The sequence below is a fragment of the Triticum aestivum genome, chromosome 2D (assembly GCF_018294505.1).
Source record: "Triticum aestivum cultivar Chinese Spring chromosome 2D, IWGSC CS RefSeq v2.1, whole genome shotgun sequence".
Classification (NCBI taxonomy): domain Eukaryota; kingdom Viridiplantae; phylum Streptophyta; class Magnoliopsida; order Poales; family Poaceae; genus Triticum; species Triticum aestivum.
Window position 1 is genome coordinate 351236598 of NC_057799.1, and position 15214 is coordinate 351251811.

Below are 15214 nucleotides of genomic sequence, written 5' to 3' on the forward strand. Positions count from 1 at the left end.
CCTGGTACTCCGAAAAATCCCCGAACCTTATCGGAACCATTCCGGTGTCCGTATATAACCTTCCAATATATGAATCTTTACCTTTGACCATCTCGAGACTCCTCGTCATGTCCGTGATCTCATCCGGGACTCCGAACAAACTTGGTCACCAAAACACATAACTCATAATACAAATCATCATCGAACGTTAAGCGCGCGGACCCTACGGATTCGAGAACTATGTAGACATGACCGAGACACATCTCCGGTCAATAACCAATAGCGGAACCTGGATGCTCACATTGGCTCCTACATATTCTACGAAGATCTTTATCGGTCAAACCGCATAACAACATACGTCATTCCCTTTGTCATCGGTATGTTACTTGCCCGAGATTCGATCGTCAGTATCATCATACCTAGTTCAATCTCGTTACCGGCAAGTCTCTTTACTCATTCCTTAATGCATCATCCCGCAACTAACTCATTAGTCACATTGCTTGCAAGGCTTATAGTGATGTGCATTACCGAGAGGGCCCAGAGATACCTCTTCGATACTCAGCGTGACAAATCCTAATCTTGATCTATGCCAACCCAACAAACACCTTCGGAGACACCTGTAGAGCATCTTTATAATCACCCAGTTACGTTGTGACGTTTGATAGCACACAAAGTGTTCCTCCGGTATTCGGGAGTTGCATAATCTCATAGTCAGAGGAATATGTATAAGTCATGAAGAAAGCAATAGCAATAAAACTAAACGATCATTATGCTAAGCTAACAGATGGGTCTTGTCCACCACATCATTCTCTAATGATGTGACCCCGTTGATCAAATGACAACACATGTCTATGGTCAGGAAACTTAACCATCTTTGATTAACGAGCTAGTCAAGTAGAGGCATACTAGGGACACTCTGTTTGTCTACGTATTCACACATGTACTAAGTTTCTGGTTAATACAATTCTAGCATGAATAATAAAATTTAACATTATATAAGGAAATATAAATAACAACTTTATTATTGCCTCTAGGGCATATTTCCTTCAATAGCTAGATGGATTCTTCTCTCTTTTTGATTCTCAATACAATGGTCTCTTGGAGATCTATTTGATGTAACTCTTTTTGCGGTGTGTTTGTTGGGATCCGATGAACTTTGAGTTTATGATCAGATCTATATCCATGGAAGTTATTTGAGTTCTTTGATCTCTTTTATGCATGATTACTTATAGCCTCGTATTTCTTCTTCGAATATTTGGTTTAGTTAGGCCAACTAGATCGATTTTTCTTGCCATGGGAAGAGGTGCTTTGTGATGGGTTCGATCGTGTGGTGTTCTTTCCCAGTGACAGAAGGGGTAGCAAGACACGCATGTATCATTGCTATTAAGGATAACAAGATGGGGCTATTCCTACATGAATAGATCTCGTCTACATCATGTCATCATTCTTATTGCATTACTCTGTTTCTCCATGAACTTAATACACTAGATGCATGCTGGATAGCGGTCGATGTGTGGAGTAATAGTAGTAGATGCACGCAGGAGTTGGTCTACTAATCTTGGACGTGATGCCTATATAATGATCATTGCCGGGATATCTTCATAATTATTTGAGGTTCTATCAATTGCCCAACAGTAATTTGTTTACCCACCGTATGCTATTTTCTTGAGAGAAGCCACTAGTGAAATCTACGCCCCCGGGGTCTATTCTTCATCATATTTGCTTTCCAATCTATTATTTGCCACTTTTATTATCAGATCTATTATTCCAAAAACCCAAAAATACCTTGCTGCACTTTTTATTTGCATCTTTTATTTTGCGTTTTATTGAGATCTATTTATCCAATCTATCACAATTTTATCCCGTCAACCTGACAATTTCTGGCGCCGTTACCCGAAGAAGGGATTGGCAACCCCTTATACGCGTCGAGTTGCATGTTCTTTGTGTGCAGGTACCATTTACATAGTGTTGCTTGGTTTCTCCTACTGGATTGATACCTTGGTTTTATAACTGAGGGAAATACCTACCGTAGCTGTGCTGCATCATCCCTTCCTCTTTGGGGAAATACCGACGTAGTTCAAGCAACATCAGTTACCACTAGTGAACCTATGACCCTCGGGTCTATTCTCCATTAATACCTTCTTATTTTCCTCTTTACTATTTTTCGTACCACTAGTATCTATCTATTAGCTTTTAACATTGTAACTAGCAAGACAAGGGGCTTGACAACCCGCTTGCCACATTGGGTGCAAGTGTTTTATTTTGTTTGTGTGTAGGTGCTACTTATCTTGGTAGCTTTTTGACTCCTAATGGTTCGATTAAACCTTGGTTCTTAACTGAGGGAAAGCTTTGATACTATCTACACCACCCTTCCTCTTTGGGGAAACCCAACGAATCCTATGGGAGTAGCACAAGGGAAAGTTCAAGATAGATGCCCTAAAGAATTACATGCTTAAAGCCTGCTAATGATCACATGATGAACATGTGAAGATGGAATGCAAGGCAATGCTTCCCACATGGTTTATGAGGGAGCTATTTGATGTCTTCACCAAGTGTCATGCTCAAGATTGTGTTTCCAACTTGAGCCAACCATAAACGTCAACATCAACCTCAAGTGGAATGCTCTGTCAAACGTATTAGTTCCTTTGGCTTTGGTGGTGTGGATAGACGAAAATCGAAGAAATATATGCTCAAGACTGGATTTCTAGGAGCTATCTAGTGTAGCTCTTTTATGTTCTTGAGTTATAGGGATCCCGCACTATTAAGAGGAGATCAAAGGGGTCCATGATGGATTTGCTCAAGTCAATATCTTCTGCACACCATTCCACTCAAATCATACCAAAAATGCCTTAGCCAAAATCCTACTGCCAAAAGTGCCCATCCTCATGTTAACAGGCAGATCATCCGATTTGCTACCTAGATCATATGGGCTTTGCCCAGATTGTCCGGATAGTGTCCTGGATGTCTGGCTAGGTTAACAGGAGGTACTCGTAGGTTTTCTCCAAAGACGGGTCATCCGGGCTCCTCCCTGGATCGTCCGGTTGTTGCCCGAACAAACTGCCCGAATACTTACACAGGAGACATTCTTGTCCAGCTATATTTCCTTTGCATCATCAGCAGTTGACCTGGCCACATCATCCGGATCCCTGCCCATATCATCTGGGTTGCTTCCCGGACATCCGGGCACTTACAAAAGAAGTGACAAACGGCTAGTTTTTCTTCTAGCCTATATATACCCCTTTATCACTTCATGGAGGGGTTGAGCAACACGAATATCTTGACCCACATCTAAGAAAAGCCCCCTCTCCCTTCTCCTACCTCGAATCTTAGATCCCGGAGAGATTAGTGAGAATTCTTGAGAGAGATTTCACCAAGTGATAACCCACTCCATCTCCCTCTTTTGACCGAAGCAATTTGTGATTTGAGAAAGTCTTGAGCATCCCCCCTTGATCTTATTACTCTTGGAGGTTGGAGACTCCTAGGCGGTAGGCGTGCTCCGATGGGGAATCAACTTGCGATTTGTTCCCCGAATTTTTTTTGAAGGTTTGGAGGCCGCCTCAAGGTCTACCACTAGTGGTTGAGAATCGCCTTCGTGGTGATATCTCAAGGATAATAGGGTTAGCCTTCGTGGTGTTGGTGTGCCTTTGTGGTAACACCCATCCCTCCAACGGTGATAAGCTTCCCTACAAGAAAGTGAATACATCCGTGTCTCTGTGACTTTGGTTATCCCTAACCCTAACTCCTTACTTGTGGTTTATTTTTATCTCTTGACCCTACATTCACTATATCTTATTGTCATCATTATATTGTGTTGGTTATTCCCTTGTGTAGAGATTAATTAGGCCTTCAGTTTATATTTCGTAATTCATACTTGCTACTATTGATATATCTTGTGATTAGTGTGAATTGCTAACTTGTGTCATAACACTTCCATATCTTGTGATATTGCTTAAGTAAGTTTGTGTAACTTACTTGTGCTTTGTTATTATCATTGTTGTGCTCATCTTGTTTAGATTAAGTTGTGGTGCACTTAGTTGAGCCTAGTATATTTAGGATTTGTACTTGAAAAATACCCTCTTAGTTTATTTTCGCATTAGGGTAAAGCAAAATCCGTAGTAGTTCTAAAAACACCAGTTCACCCCCCCCCCCCCCCCCCCGCGTCTAGGCGACCATCATGGTCCTTTCACCTTGCTCATGAGACAAAGCCTCCAAGAAGAAAATGACATCACAACGCCACCACCGCCCCGATCTGGAATGTGCCGGACCAACGGTTTTCACGCAGAGCCCATGATGGATGGAGTTCACCCACGTTGACACCTCCAAGGAGGGAAACGACACACAAGAGCGTCGATATTGCCGACACGACATAGTGAGGAAAAGCTTTTGCCCAGGACATGACCCCCATCATCCAGGTCCATCGGTCATGGTCGACCGAGGAAAGGAGCAGACGACTCCCGGACCATGTGCGGTGGCAGCGAAGCCCACACCCGCATCATGGACGCCTCCCAAGTGATCCACCTCGCCGTCCAAGCGGTCGAGGCAGCACACGAGCACCCGCGGGAGTGATGCTGCCGTGCCACCTACCAGAGCCGCTGCTCCGGCGACGAGGGGATCCACCTTCACCCACCACCCACATGGCGGTGGATCGCAAGCATACAGTCGGGCGCCCTGCTGCCACACCAACACAGCTCCACCACCCACTGCATCCCAAAGTTTACATCTTGTACCCACACGGAGATGAACCCTAGATCTGGGATGTCGGGTGCCCAGAGAAGCAACCAAAAGGGCCACCAATGAGGGGAGGGCCATGCCCAAGGAACCCCATCCATGACCGGCGGCCACAAGCGAGGAACTGCGCCACCAAGACCCAGCGACAGCAGCCCGCATCACCCACACGTGTCGCCGATGGAGGGAGAGGGAGTTTGATTAGTTTATGGTATGCACACGATGTTTTATGGACGATCTCTACACTACACGTCAACATAGATCAGTTCATATGATCGAAGTGCAGTAGACCGCTGGAATGGCTCTCATCCAACTCTCGTCAGATTGTACATCATCCGCAGAGCAATTTCGTTTATACATAGTGCTGTAAGCTCAAAGTCATTGGCCAACAAAACCAATTTGACAGCTTCTCTTTTTCAGTAAAAACCAATATGACAACTGAAATGTGATTTACACTACTGTTGTCTTGTTGATGCGCACTCTCTTCACTTTCTGAACTATAAAACCGTGTAGAAAATTCGAAACTGCTGATGCTACATCTGAGATCCTAATCCCTCGATGTTGGAGTGAACAGAGGAGAGACGGGGAAGGCACCAGTTAATATAAGTTAATATAAGAGGAGAATTAGTACAGACAAATGCAGCTTCTTCCGGCACAGCCATGAGAACGATGCGGACGTCGGCACGGGCACCGGCGAAGGCGACCCGAGAGCCGGCGGCAGCTCAAATGGGGCTTTCCCCTGCCGGACGCCCGTGACGTTCCTCAAATCCGACGAAATTTTGCTCTGCTCCCAGACCTCAGATGCTGAAACAAGCAGAGAGTAAATACACGGCGATGGAACACTAGCAGAAATGAGCCAAGGAGCTAGCGAGGTCACACTCACTGACCTCTCCTGGTTACCGTGAGGTTGGAGTCGTCGTAGTTCACTGGCCACAGGAAGTAGCCGAGCAGGCCGCACCGCGCGGCGAAGCCGAGCTTCTCGGCGACGACGGCCGCGCCGTCGAAGGCGACCCAGACGTCGCCCACCGCCAGGTACGACGACACGGAGGCGTTGTCGTACGACGTCATCACCGGCGCGCGTCCGCCCGCGGTCGCGGTGAGCGCCTGCACCTCGGCGTAGGACATGGCCCCCGTCGCGTTGCTCCCGCGCTGCTTCGGCCCGGCGGCCACGACCAGCGCACCGACGCCGCTGTTGGCCTTATTGCGCAGGAACCACGACCGGCCGTAGAGCGGGAGCCCCATGACCACCTTGCCCGCCGGGACGCCCGCGTCGAGCCAGGAGACGACGCCGTAGCTCACCGAGAAGTGCGACGCCCTGTCGTACAGCGGCGCGTCGAAGGCCGTGACGTTGGCCGCTGCGCCGGCCGGCCGGAGCCCGAACGCCATCACGTTGATCCAGTCGAGGCTCCCCGCGAGCGCCTCCGAAGGGTAGTCCACGCCGGCGAACGGCGCGCCGAACACGTGGTTAGAGAAGTAGACGGTGGCCGTGAGCAGGAACCCCTGGGGCGCCGCGGCGCGCCACTCGGCCACAAGGAACCCGAAGTCGGCCATCTCCACCGCTGACGCCGGGAACCGCCACGCGACGTCGATCCCGTCGAAGCCATTCTCCCGCGCCACCCGAACGGCCGCGTCGACGAACGCGACCCGCGACGTCGGGTCCGCGGCCATGGCGGCGAACGCGGGGTCCCCAGATGCCGTGGTGGCGCCTGCTGCGGCATCTTCGGCGCCGGCGGTGGCGAGGGAGAGAAGGGTCCTGAGCGCCGGGTTCCTCCCTTTGAGCTCCCGGGAGAAGTTGGCGAGGAGGCGCGCCTGGGCCAGGTCGGCTGGGAGCTGGAGCGTGTGCCGCGTGGGGTGCACGGAGAGAGAGGAGTAGTAGAGGTGAGTGTAGAGGGAAACGTCGAGGGCCGAGAGGGGCCAGAGGTCGGCGTCGGCGGCGAAGTAGTAGCCGGCCCGCACCGTCGTCGGTGCTTGTTGGGTGGTGTCAGGCGGTGGCGCAAGAACTGAAGCTGCAAGGGAGAGCGAGAGTGAGATGACAGTGTAGAGGAGGAGTGTGGTGTGTGCCATTGCTGGGGAGGTGGCCGGAGAGCGAGCATTGTTTTTGTGTCACCGGAGAAGGGGAATCTTGCTGGTGTTGTTATGCCAGTGTTTGCTTCTGGTTCTTGTAACTTCTTACCTGAAGCAAATTTACCATTAATTAATCAAAAATGATAAAAATCAAACGTCCGATTTTTAGGCAATAGTAAATCAAACGTCCGATTTTTAGGCAATAGTAAATCAAACGATTTTTATAGCAAAATATATTGTCGGGGAGATGACAATTTCATTTAGCGAGCGTAGATAATCCTGCCAAAAACTAAACACGACAGATTTATCATGCTTGCTAAAGAAAATTATCATCCTCACGGCAACACAATTTGTCATTTCGGACATTTGATTTATCATGCTAAAAGAATCTGACGTCCCATTTGTATGAATTAATAAAAATTACTGTACATTCCAACTAAGAAATTTTGAGAGAGCGTCAGAAATGTTGCTCTGCCATTTATGTTCAAGACCAACTGCACGTTGGCCTCTGAAGGATTGTTTGTGTGAGGTTAATCACCGTTGTAGTTCTTAAAATGACACATGTGATAAGCAATCAAACAATTCAAAAAAAATTGTATGGTCTTCTGGACAAATGGCATATATTGGGAGACAGTTAGGTGTATTTACTATGCCACGTGATTTTCATTTTATTTTGTTGTCCTGGTGTCTTAAGATCTTCAGAAGTTCGAGGATGCTAGATCGCTTTTGATAATGCATTATTTTTGTTCATAACATCAAAAGGACACCAAAGATGAAAGCATCGTAGCACCACAAGACATGGAATCAATGGAGTGACATCTCATGAAAATTTCAGTTTCAATTCACAATCTCTAGTTTGCAATTGGAAGCTCGTAACATGTTATGCTTTGACTATAAGCGAGTGAGGCTCAATGGATAGACTTCGATGTATACTTGCGAGCAAAGGTCACAACCCTACTACCCGATCGAGATACCAAATTGGCAATGGTACATGTAAAGTAATATGACGTTTGGTTGATACATTGGGATGCATTTTTTCTACTAAACAGTAACAAATTCATAGCAAATACAACTGAACAATTAGTAGCCATAAACTAAACAAAGTCCAATGTTAACATGAAACCATGCATATCGAATAACGCATGGCCACCGATCGCAACATATGAAACCAAATAATAGCCCCGTTGCACCTACGACAAAGTTCAACAATTAGAAGGATGCAAAGGTTTATGTACAATATATGAGTGGTTGGGGTGGGGTAGGTGGGGGAGGGACACCGCTCTATGCATGTTGATGTCGTCTCTCGAGGATGCAATACATGGAGTATGTTTCTCTTTTAAAAAAATTTACCAAGAGATATGCCATTGCTACTCCCATTCCTTCATCGCAATACATTGTGAATGTTTCATACATGTTGCATGATGTCAACTCCATTCCTTGATCGTTTTGGTAAATTGATCTAATGATTGCAAAAACTATTGATCACCCTCTGAGCGAGGTACAAAAATATATGTTGTTGAGGTGCCCACGAACAAGTGGTCATGTTGTATTGTGGGTAGTTGATTTACGGAGACAACCATATGTATTTATTTTTCTGGATTTATTCCAAACTTTTCATCAATGTTCACTCAGTTGGAGGAGGCATTTTCGTCAACTACGGAGGTGCCTGTGGTGGGTTCGTCAATGTCAAAATGAAGTGTCGGCTCAGCCTCTTGGAGGTGCTCGTAGGGTTAGGTGTGCATTCATAGGGGTGGGTGTTTGTGCTTATCTACGAGTTTTTGCGTCTGTACTGCGTTAGACAAGTCATTTTTCGATTCATTTGATTTTGTTGTTCAGGTGTACTTGACTCGGGCGGCTTCGGAGGCGACAGGAACCCTAGCCAACTAGCCCCATCCTGGCCTCTCCCTGTCATCGGCGGCGGCGGCTCCGCGGCGGTGCCCTGTCATCAAAGGCGGAGGGTGTGGTGGGTGTGCGTATAGGCGTGTGGTGGCGGTGCTCCTGTTGGTCTTTGCACGGGCGACAACGGTGGATGGTTGGCCGGCAGCAACGGTGATCCGAGGAGCCGTGGCTTTGGTGTAGCTTGGTGCTCCGGTGGGTGCTATTGCAGAAGCTTGGGCCAGGAACGTTCTTCATTTGTGAGGAATTTTCTCTGGATCTGCAAGATAGCCTGAAGGAGATGACTGATGGCTACTCAATGCCAATGGCCAATTAGTTTGGGTTGTGGCAAATCGCTATGGGCTTCTCTAAGTGTAAGGCCCCAAACACACCCGCCGGTGGTCGTTACTCCTGGCGGAATCTAGACTGGTCCCACAGATCAATACTAGTCTTTTCTCCGCACTTTGTCCTCACTCGTGCGCACCTGGGAGCAACTTCCCGGTCAGTCACCCATCCTAAAACTACTCCAAGCTGAGCACGCTTAACTTTGGAGTTCTGCCCGAATGGGCTCCCGGAAAAGAAGGAATTCCTTATTGATATGAGTAGTCTATGATCCCTATTAAGCCAGGCTATCACATACACCCCCACTCAGAGGAACCGACGTCCTCGTCGGGCCATAGGAACGTTCCCTCTTTGTACATACGTCTGTGCATCCAGTCTGGTACATGTGCCATGTCGTGTGCCACGACGGGTCACAAACGTCATGAACAACATGACCGCGCACCTGCCCGCTAACATCCATGTAACCGCGTGGGTCAGCTCTAATACCAACTTGTAACGCCCCGAACACACCCGCAGGTGGTCGTTACTCCTGGTGGGATCTAGACTGGCCCCACAGATCAATACTAGTCTTTTCTCCGCACTTTGTCCTCACTCGTGCGCACCCGGGAGCAACTTCCCGGTCGGTCACCCATCCTAAAACTACTCCAAGCCGAGCACGCTTAACTTTGGAGTTATGTCCGAATGGGCTCCCGGAAAAGAAGGAATTCCTTATTGATATGAGTAGTCTATCATCCCTATTAAGCCAGGCTATCACACTAAGTGTGCAGGAGGCTGCTCCATTGGAGGCCAAGTGTAGGCAGACAGTGGGCATCCTCAGGGCACGCATAGTGCACTGGTCAGAGGGCATGATGCTGATTTGGCGGCTATTTGCTCCAGAATCCTTATCTAGCGGTGTGTGCTCCGCGCAGGCGCGATATGGGGATCTGCCTTCTGTGCTCCAGTTCTAGCCATGTTAGCCTCTCGGTCGACAAGCTTGGGCAGGGATCTCTTCGACGGAGTGATAGTCGGCGGTGGTGTGCTCAGCCGTTCGTGTTGGTGGTTGTGAGGACCACTCCGGCCTGCGGCGGCGGCCTCCCTCCGGACTGCGGTGGCTTCCGTAAGGTCTTCATGAGGGTTCCTCCCTCGAGATCTGGTGGTTGACTTCGGCGATGATATGCAAACTATGGAAGACGTTTTGACGCGGAGGGATGGTTGTGCAGCGGTGGCGGTCGCACATCACATGTAGCTATTAGGATCGTGGAAAATGGTGGCGACAACACATGCATGACGTCAATGGTAGTGCTACTCAAGCATCCAGTCTCGAGCTCCGGGTTGAAAACCTAGGTATGGCAGGTTATACCTAGCAATGGTGATATTTTTATGTTGTGACCTTGTTGAAGGTATTGCTCAGATATGCTCGCATTGGTTTTTCAGGGTGAAAATCTAGATCGTGACCTTGAGTGGTTCGATCTGGTGACGGCGGCACTTGAGCGTTGCTCCCTTCATGAAGGCATTGATGTCTTGACGTTCGTGTGGTGTCATGAGATGGTTGGTGCGGATATGATCATTGTTGTAGGTTGCCAATTGTAGATCTGATTGTTTTTTCCTTGACTACGCATAGCTTTGGCCTTGCATGGCTTTGCTATTTAATGACGTGTCTTTTGCGTGTGAATGTTGGTGTTGGCTACGTGCATCTTAGTTATGTAGAGGCAAGGTGTGTACTCCTAATGTTTGTATTGTCTTGATGCTTTATTCTAAGTCAATAAAATCCACCCTTTGTCGAAAAAGGTGTACCTAAGTCTTTTTTTAAAACAAAACGACCAAGACTGTATTCATTGGAAATAACAGCTACATCGTTTATGAGGAGAGGTACAATTTCACTTGGAGGTTCTGTTGGAAATATGCCCTAGAGGCAATATTATTTGTATTATTATATTTATGTATTTATAATTAAAGAGTTTATATTGTATGCTATAACGGCTATGATCCTGGAATACACGGTTCAGTGGAAAACTCATATGCACGGGTGGAATGATAAATGGTTAAATAAAAGATTCCTAGTCTTGCCTCTAGGACTAGCTCAAGTGTTGTTGGTGATCACGTTTTCTGGATCTTAAGATATTGTTTAAAGTGTTAAACGATAGTCATAAAACAACATTAAGATTATGACATTAGAAGAATGATCATATATCGAATCGACCCAAATTTGTCTATTATGAATTGTGTAATATCGTCTATTATCAATTGTAGTAACACGAAGTGTTAACGTGTGATTTTGCTCCTTGGACCATGAGAGCATCATAGTCACTTCTTACCGTATGGTGAGCTTTGGGGTTGCTCAGATGTCACCTGTAACACGGTGATCATAACGATAACTTATAGGTTCATCAGATAGTTTGACAAGGGACTAAATAGCTCGAGAGTGGGATTTGCTCATCTGACGATGGAGAGATATTCTTAGGGCTCTCTCGGTGTGGCGACATCCATTATCGTATGGCCAAATACAGGTGACTACATCAGGAGATGCCGGAACACAAAAATGAGAAAGAAGAACAAATCAGGTAATGAGGATTTCGGTATAGTGAGCATAGTGATGGCTCAGGAGGATACCGATGCATCCTGGGTTTTATAAAGTACCGCGAAGCAAAGGGAACATTACATGATAACCAAAGGTTCACTCGAATATCATTCGTGTGCTCACAGGGATCGATATGGACGTCCACGGTTTCGCTGTTGGTCATTGAACGAATGGTTTCGTTCATGTCTATGAGTTAGCTAACCTACGGGGTCATAAGCTTAAGGCAATCATGATTTTTGAGTTTTAGTAGGACAAGAGTGATGATAATATATTTGTGGAATTGTTTCATTGATATTCGGAATAGTTTTGAGAGGATTTGGAAGCGTTTCGGGGTCAACGGAAGGGTTTCGGTGAATAAAGGGTATTACCGATAATTATATATAGTTGGAAAATATTTCCGGGGATTTTAAATTATATATAAAATGGTATGAAAGTATTTAGAATAATTTTACATTTAATTAAATATCAACGGGCCTAAAAAGGCCAAGGGGTGGAAGGCAACTTGGGCCACCAAGGCCCAAGTGGGGGAGGCGCCTCCTTCTCTAAGGAAGGAGGCCGAAATGGAGGAGGGGGAGTTTTCCTCCTCCCATCCTTAGGCCAGCTCCCCAAGGGAGAAACTTTCACCCTTGGTGGCAGCCCCTCCTCTCCCCTCTATCCAATATATACTAGAGGATTTTGTCCATTGAGACACACAACTTTTGGAGTCTCCTCTAGTTCTAGTTCTAGTTGGTCCTAGTTGTCTAATCAGAGCTAGGCTAACCCTTTTGTCCTTATAATTAGAAGTCATGTGTGGTTCTAATCTCCACCCTATAATTCAACGGCAATGATAGCTCTGGACAGTGAAGTGCTGCCGGATCGTGAAGGCTGCATGCTTGCAACCAAGTAGAGAGGCCGTCTTGTCGGTCTTCAGTTCGAGGGGCCGTTCGTCGGCGGTACGAGGGATCATTCATCGATGGTTCGATGGCTCCAAGTATGATCTACACCAGCATGTTCTACTTCCGTTGCAACTCGGTGACGCTAACAATCATGATCCCAATCTGTTATGCATCTTTATATTGATCTTGGGTATGCATAGGCACTATTTTTTTATTTTCTACTGCATTTCCCAACAGTGGCATCATGAGCAGTTATATGAGTAGGTGCAGGTTGCGATCTAGATCACATGTGATTGGGAGGGTTGATGTTCTTGCTATGCTTGCCTCTAGTGTTGCTTTGGTTCAATTCATCGATGGCATGGTGTTGCTTTCACAAGGTTGTGACAATCGATCAGCTCTGGTTGTCGACGATCTGCTAGCAGTTCCTTGGGCTTCACCATAGTTGAGAATAGTGAACCGTCGCTTACACAAGAGGGTGCCAAAGATGGATGATCTTCTAGGGGTCACGCGTATTAGACGAAGTTTAATGTGGGGGATGAGACTTTTAATTAAGTCTCTTCTTTTACACACCCCGAAACTTAATCTAGCATCACGAATCATCACTGAGGGAGTCCTGGACTAAGGGGTCCTCAGGCGTCCAGCCTGTTATCCATGGGCCGGACTGATGGGCTGTGAAGACACGAAGGCCGAAGACCATACCTGTGTCCAGATAGGACTCTCCTTGGCGTGGAAGGCAAGCTTGGCGATCAACTATGAAGATTCCTTTCTATGTAACCAACTCTATGTAACCCTAGATCTCCCTGGTGTCTATATAAACCGGAGGACTTAGTCCGAATAGGGAGATACACATTACCATAGTCATACAAGCTAGACTTCTAGGGTTCAGACATTACGATCTCATGGTAGATCAACTCTTGTAATACTCATATTCATCAAGATCAATCAAGCAGGAAGTAGGGTATTACCTCCATAGAGAGGGCCCGAACCTGGGTAAACATCGTGTCCTCTGTCTCCTGTTACCATCGACCTTAGACGCACAGTTCGAGACCCCCTACTCGAGATCCGCCAGTTTTGACACCGACATTGGTCCTTTCATTGAGAGTTCCACTGTGCCGTCGACGAAAGGTTCGATGGCCCCTTCAATCGCCAATAGTGACGCTGTCCAAAGGGAAACCTTCTTTCCCGGACAGATCATCGTGACCGGCGGCTTCGTACTGCAGGCCAACTCGCTTGGCCATCTTGAGCAGATCGATAGCTACGCCCCTAGCCATCAGGTCAGATTCGGAAGCTTGAACTACGTCGCGGACATCCGTGGAGACTTGATCTTTGACGGATTTGAGACCGCGGCGATTGCTCCCCCTCGCTCCGATGAACATGACTTTAATCTGTCATCGGACCACATCCAGGAAATGTTCCCTGTTACTGCTCTGGCCCTAGATCCAGAGCAGATCGTGCCATCCGAGGTCACAGGGTCCGCGGCGTTGGAGCTGCACACGGACTCAACCTCATGCAATACCTATGTTACCGGAACCTTGGACTCGTCTCCGGCTATAAATTCCAAACCGCGTATGCCTGCGAACGCCGAACTCGATCGCTTATCGATCTTCGAACTCAGCGCCACAGACGTCTTTCGGCACTCACCTTTGGGCGATGTGCTAAACTCTTTAAAGAACCTATCCTTGGCGGGGGACTCACAGCCGAACTATGTCCGGTTCGAACTAGGGGCTGATGACGGAGAATTTTGCTTCCCACCCGCCACCCACTTCATAGCCACTGTCGAAGACTTAACCGACGTGCTTGATTATGGCTCCGAAGACATCGACGGTATGGACGACGATGCCAACAAGGAGCAAGGCCAGGACCCGCCATTCACTGGATGTTGGACGACCACCTCTTCGTACGATGTGTACATGGTTGATACACCTAAAAAAGTCAATGACAATGACAAAGAAAATCCAGTTGAGAATATACCTCCTAAGACACAGTCCAAGCGCAGGCGCCCTAAACGCCGCTCTAAGTCACGTTGCTCAACACTGGCACCGGAGAAAATAATACTCCGGATGACGCCGAAAACAATGAAGACCCTGTGGGAGCAACATCCGAACAGGAGGAACAAGAAAATGGGCAAGCCAACCCTGACGAACAGGCCCTGCCCAACGACTCGGAGGACGGTAGTTATCATCCACCCTCCAAGGATGAGGAGAGCCTCGACAACGAGGATTTCATCGTGCCTGAGGCACCCCTCGAGCAGGAGCGCTTCAAGCGCCAACTAATAGCCACTGCAAGAAGCCTGAAGAAGAAGCAGCAGCAGCTCCAAGCTGACCAAGACCTGCTCATTGACAGGTGGACTGATGTCCTGGCAGCCGAAGAATACGGCCTCAAGCGCCCAGCCAAGAGCTACCCGAAACACAGACTGCTACCTCAGTTCGCTGAGGAGGCGCCGGAGCCGATACCTCCCTCGCGCAATGCGGAACGACCACCACGTGGTCGGGACAGTGCGGCAGACCGACCACCCCACGGTCGGGATAAAGCAGCAACTCAGGCCGAACAGCAGCCCGCCCCACCGCCACGCAAAAACAGAGACAAAACAGCTCGGGATTATACATATGACCTTCGGCAGGACCTGGATAGTAGAGCAGGACACACCAGATCGATCTACGGATCGCGAGGACGTTCTCGACGCGCGACGATGGCTACCTATTCGGACGTGGCAAACCTAGTCACGCCCGAGCCGATAACCGCAGACGGAATCCATCAGAGACGCGCCGTGACGCGGCTCGATATAGAGGCGCCGCAC

General features: G+C 47.8%; 1 protein-coding gene across 1 annotated transcript; it reads right to left on the minus strand.

Moving 5' to 3' along the window:
* Positions 1-5002: 5002 nt before the first annotated feature.
* On the minus strand, positions 5003-6799 carry LOC123049325 (nod factor hydrolase protein 1). Its single transcript, XM_044472256.1, has 2 exons — positions 5592-6799; positions 5003-5508 (listed from the first exon to the last, which is right to left on the minus strand). The coding sequence occupies exons 1-2, from the start codon at positions 6766-6768 to the stop codon at positions 5312-5314; spliced, it is 1374 nt and encodes a 457-aa protein (XP_044328191.1). The 5' UTR covers positions 6769-6799; the 3' UTR covers positions 5003-5311.
* Positions 6800-15214: the final 8415 nt, after the last annotated feature.

Bases quoted from the DNA above. Each gene is read 5' to 3' on its own strand.
- LOC123049325 (XM_044472256.1), bottom strand. From the start codon at position 6,768: ATGGCACACACCACACTCCTCCTCTACACTGTCATCTCACTCTCGCTC. The intron at 5,509-5,591 runs GTCAGTGAGTGT...TGCTTGTTTCAG, and splicing joins CCTCACGGTAACCAGGAGAG to CATCTGAGGTCTGGGAGCAG.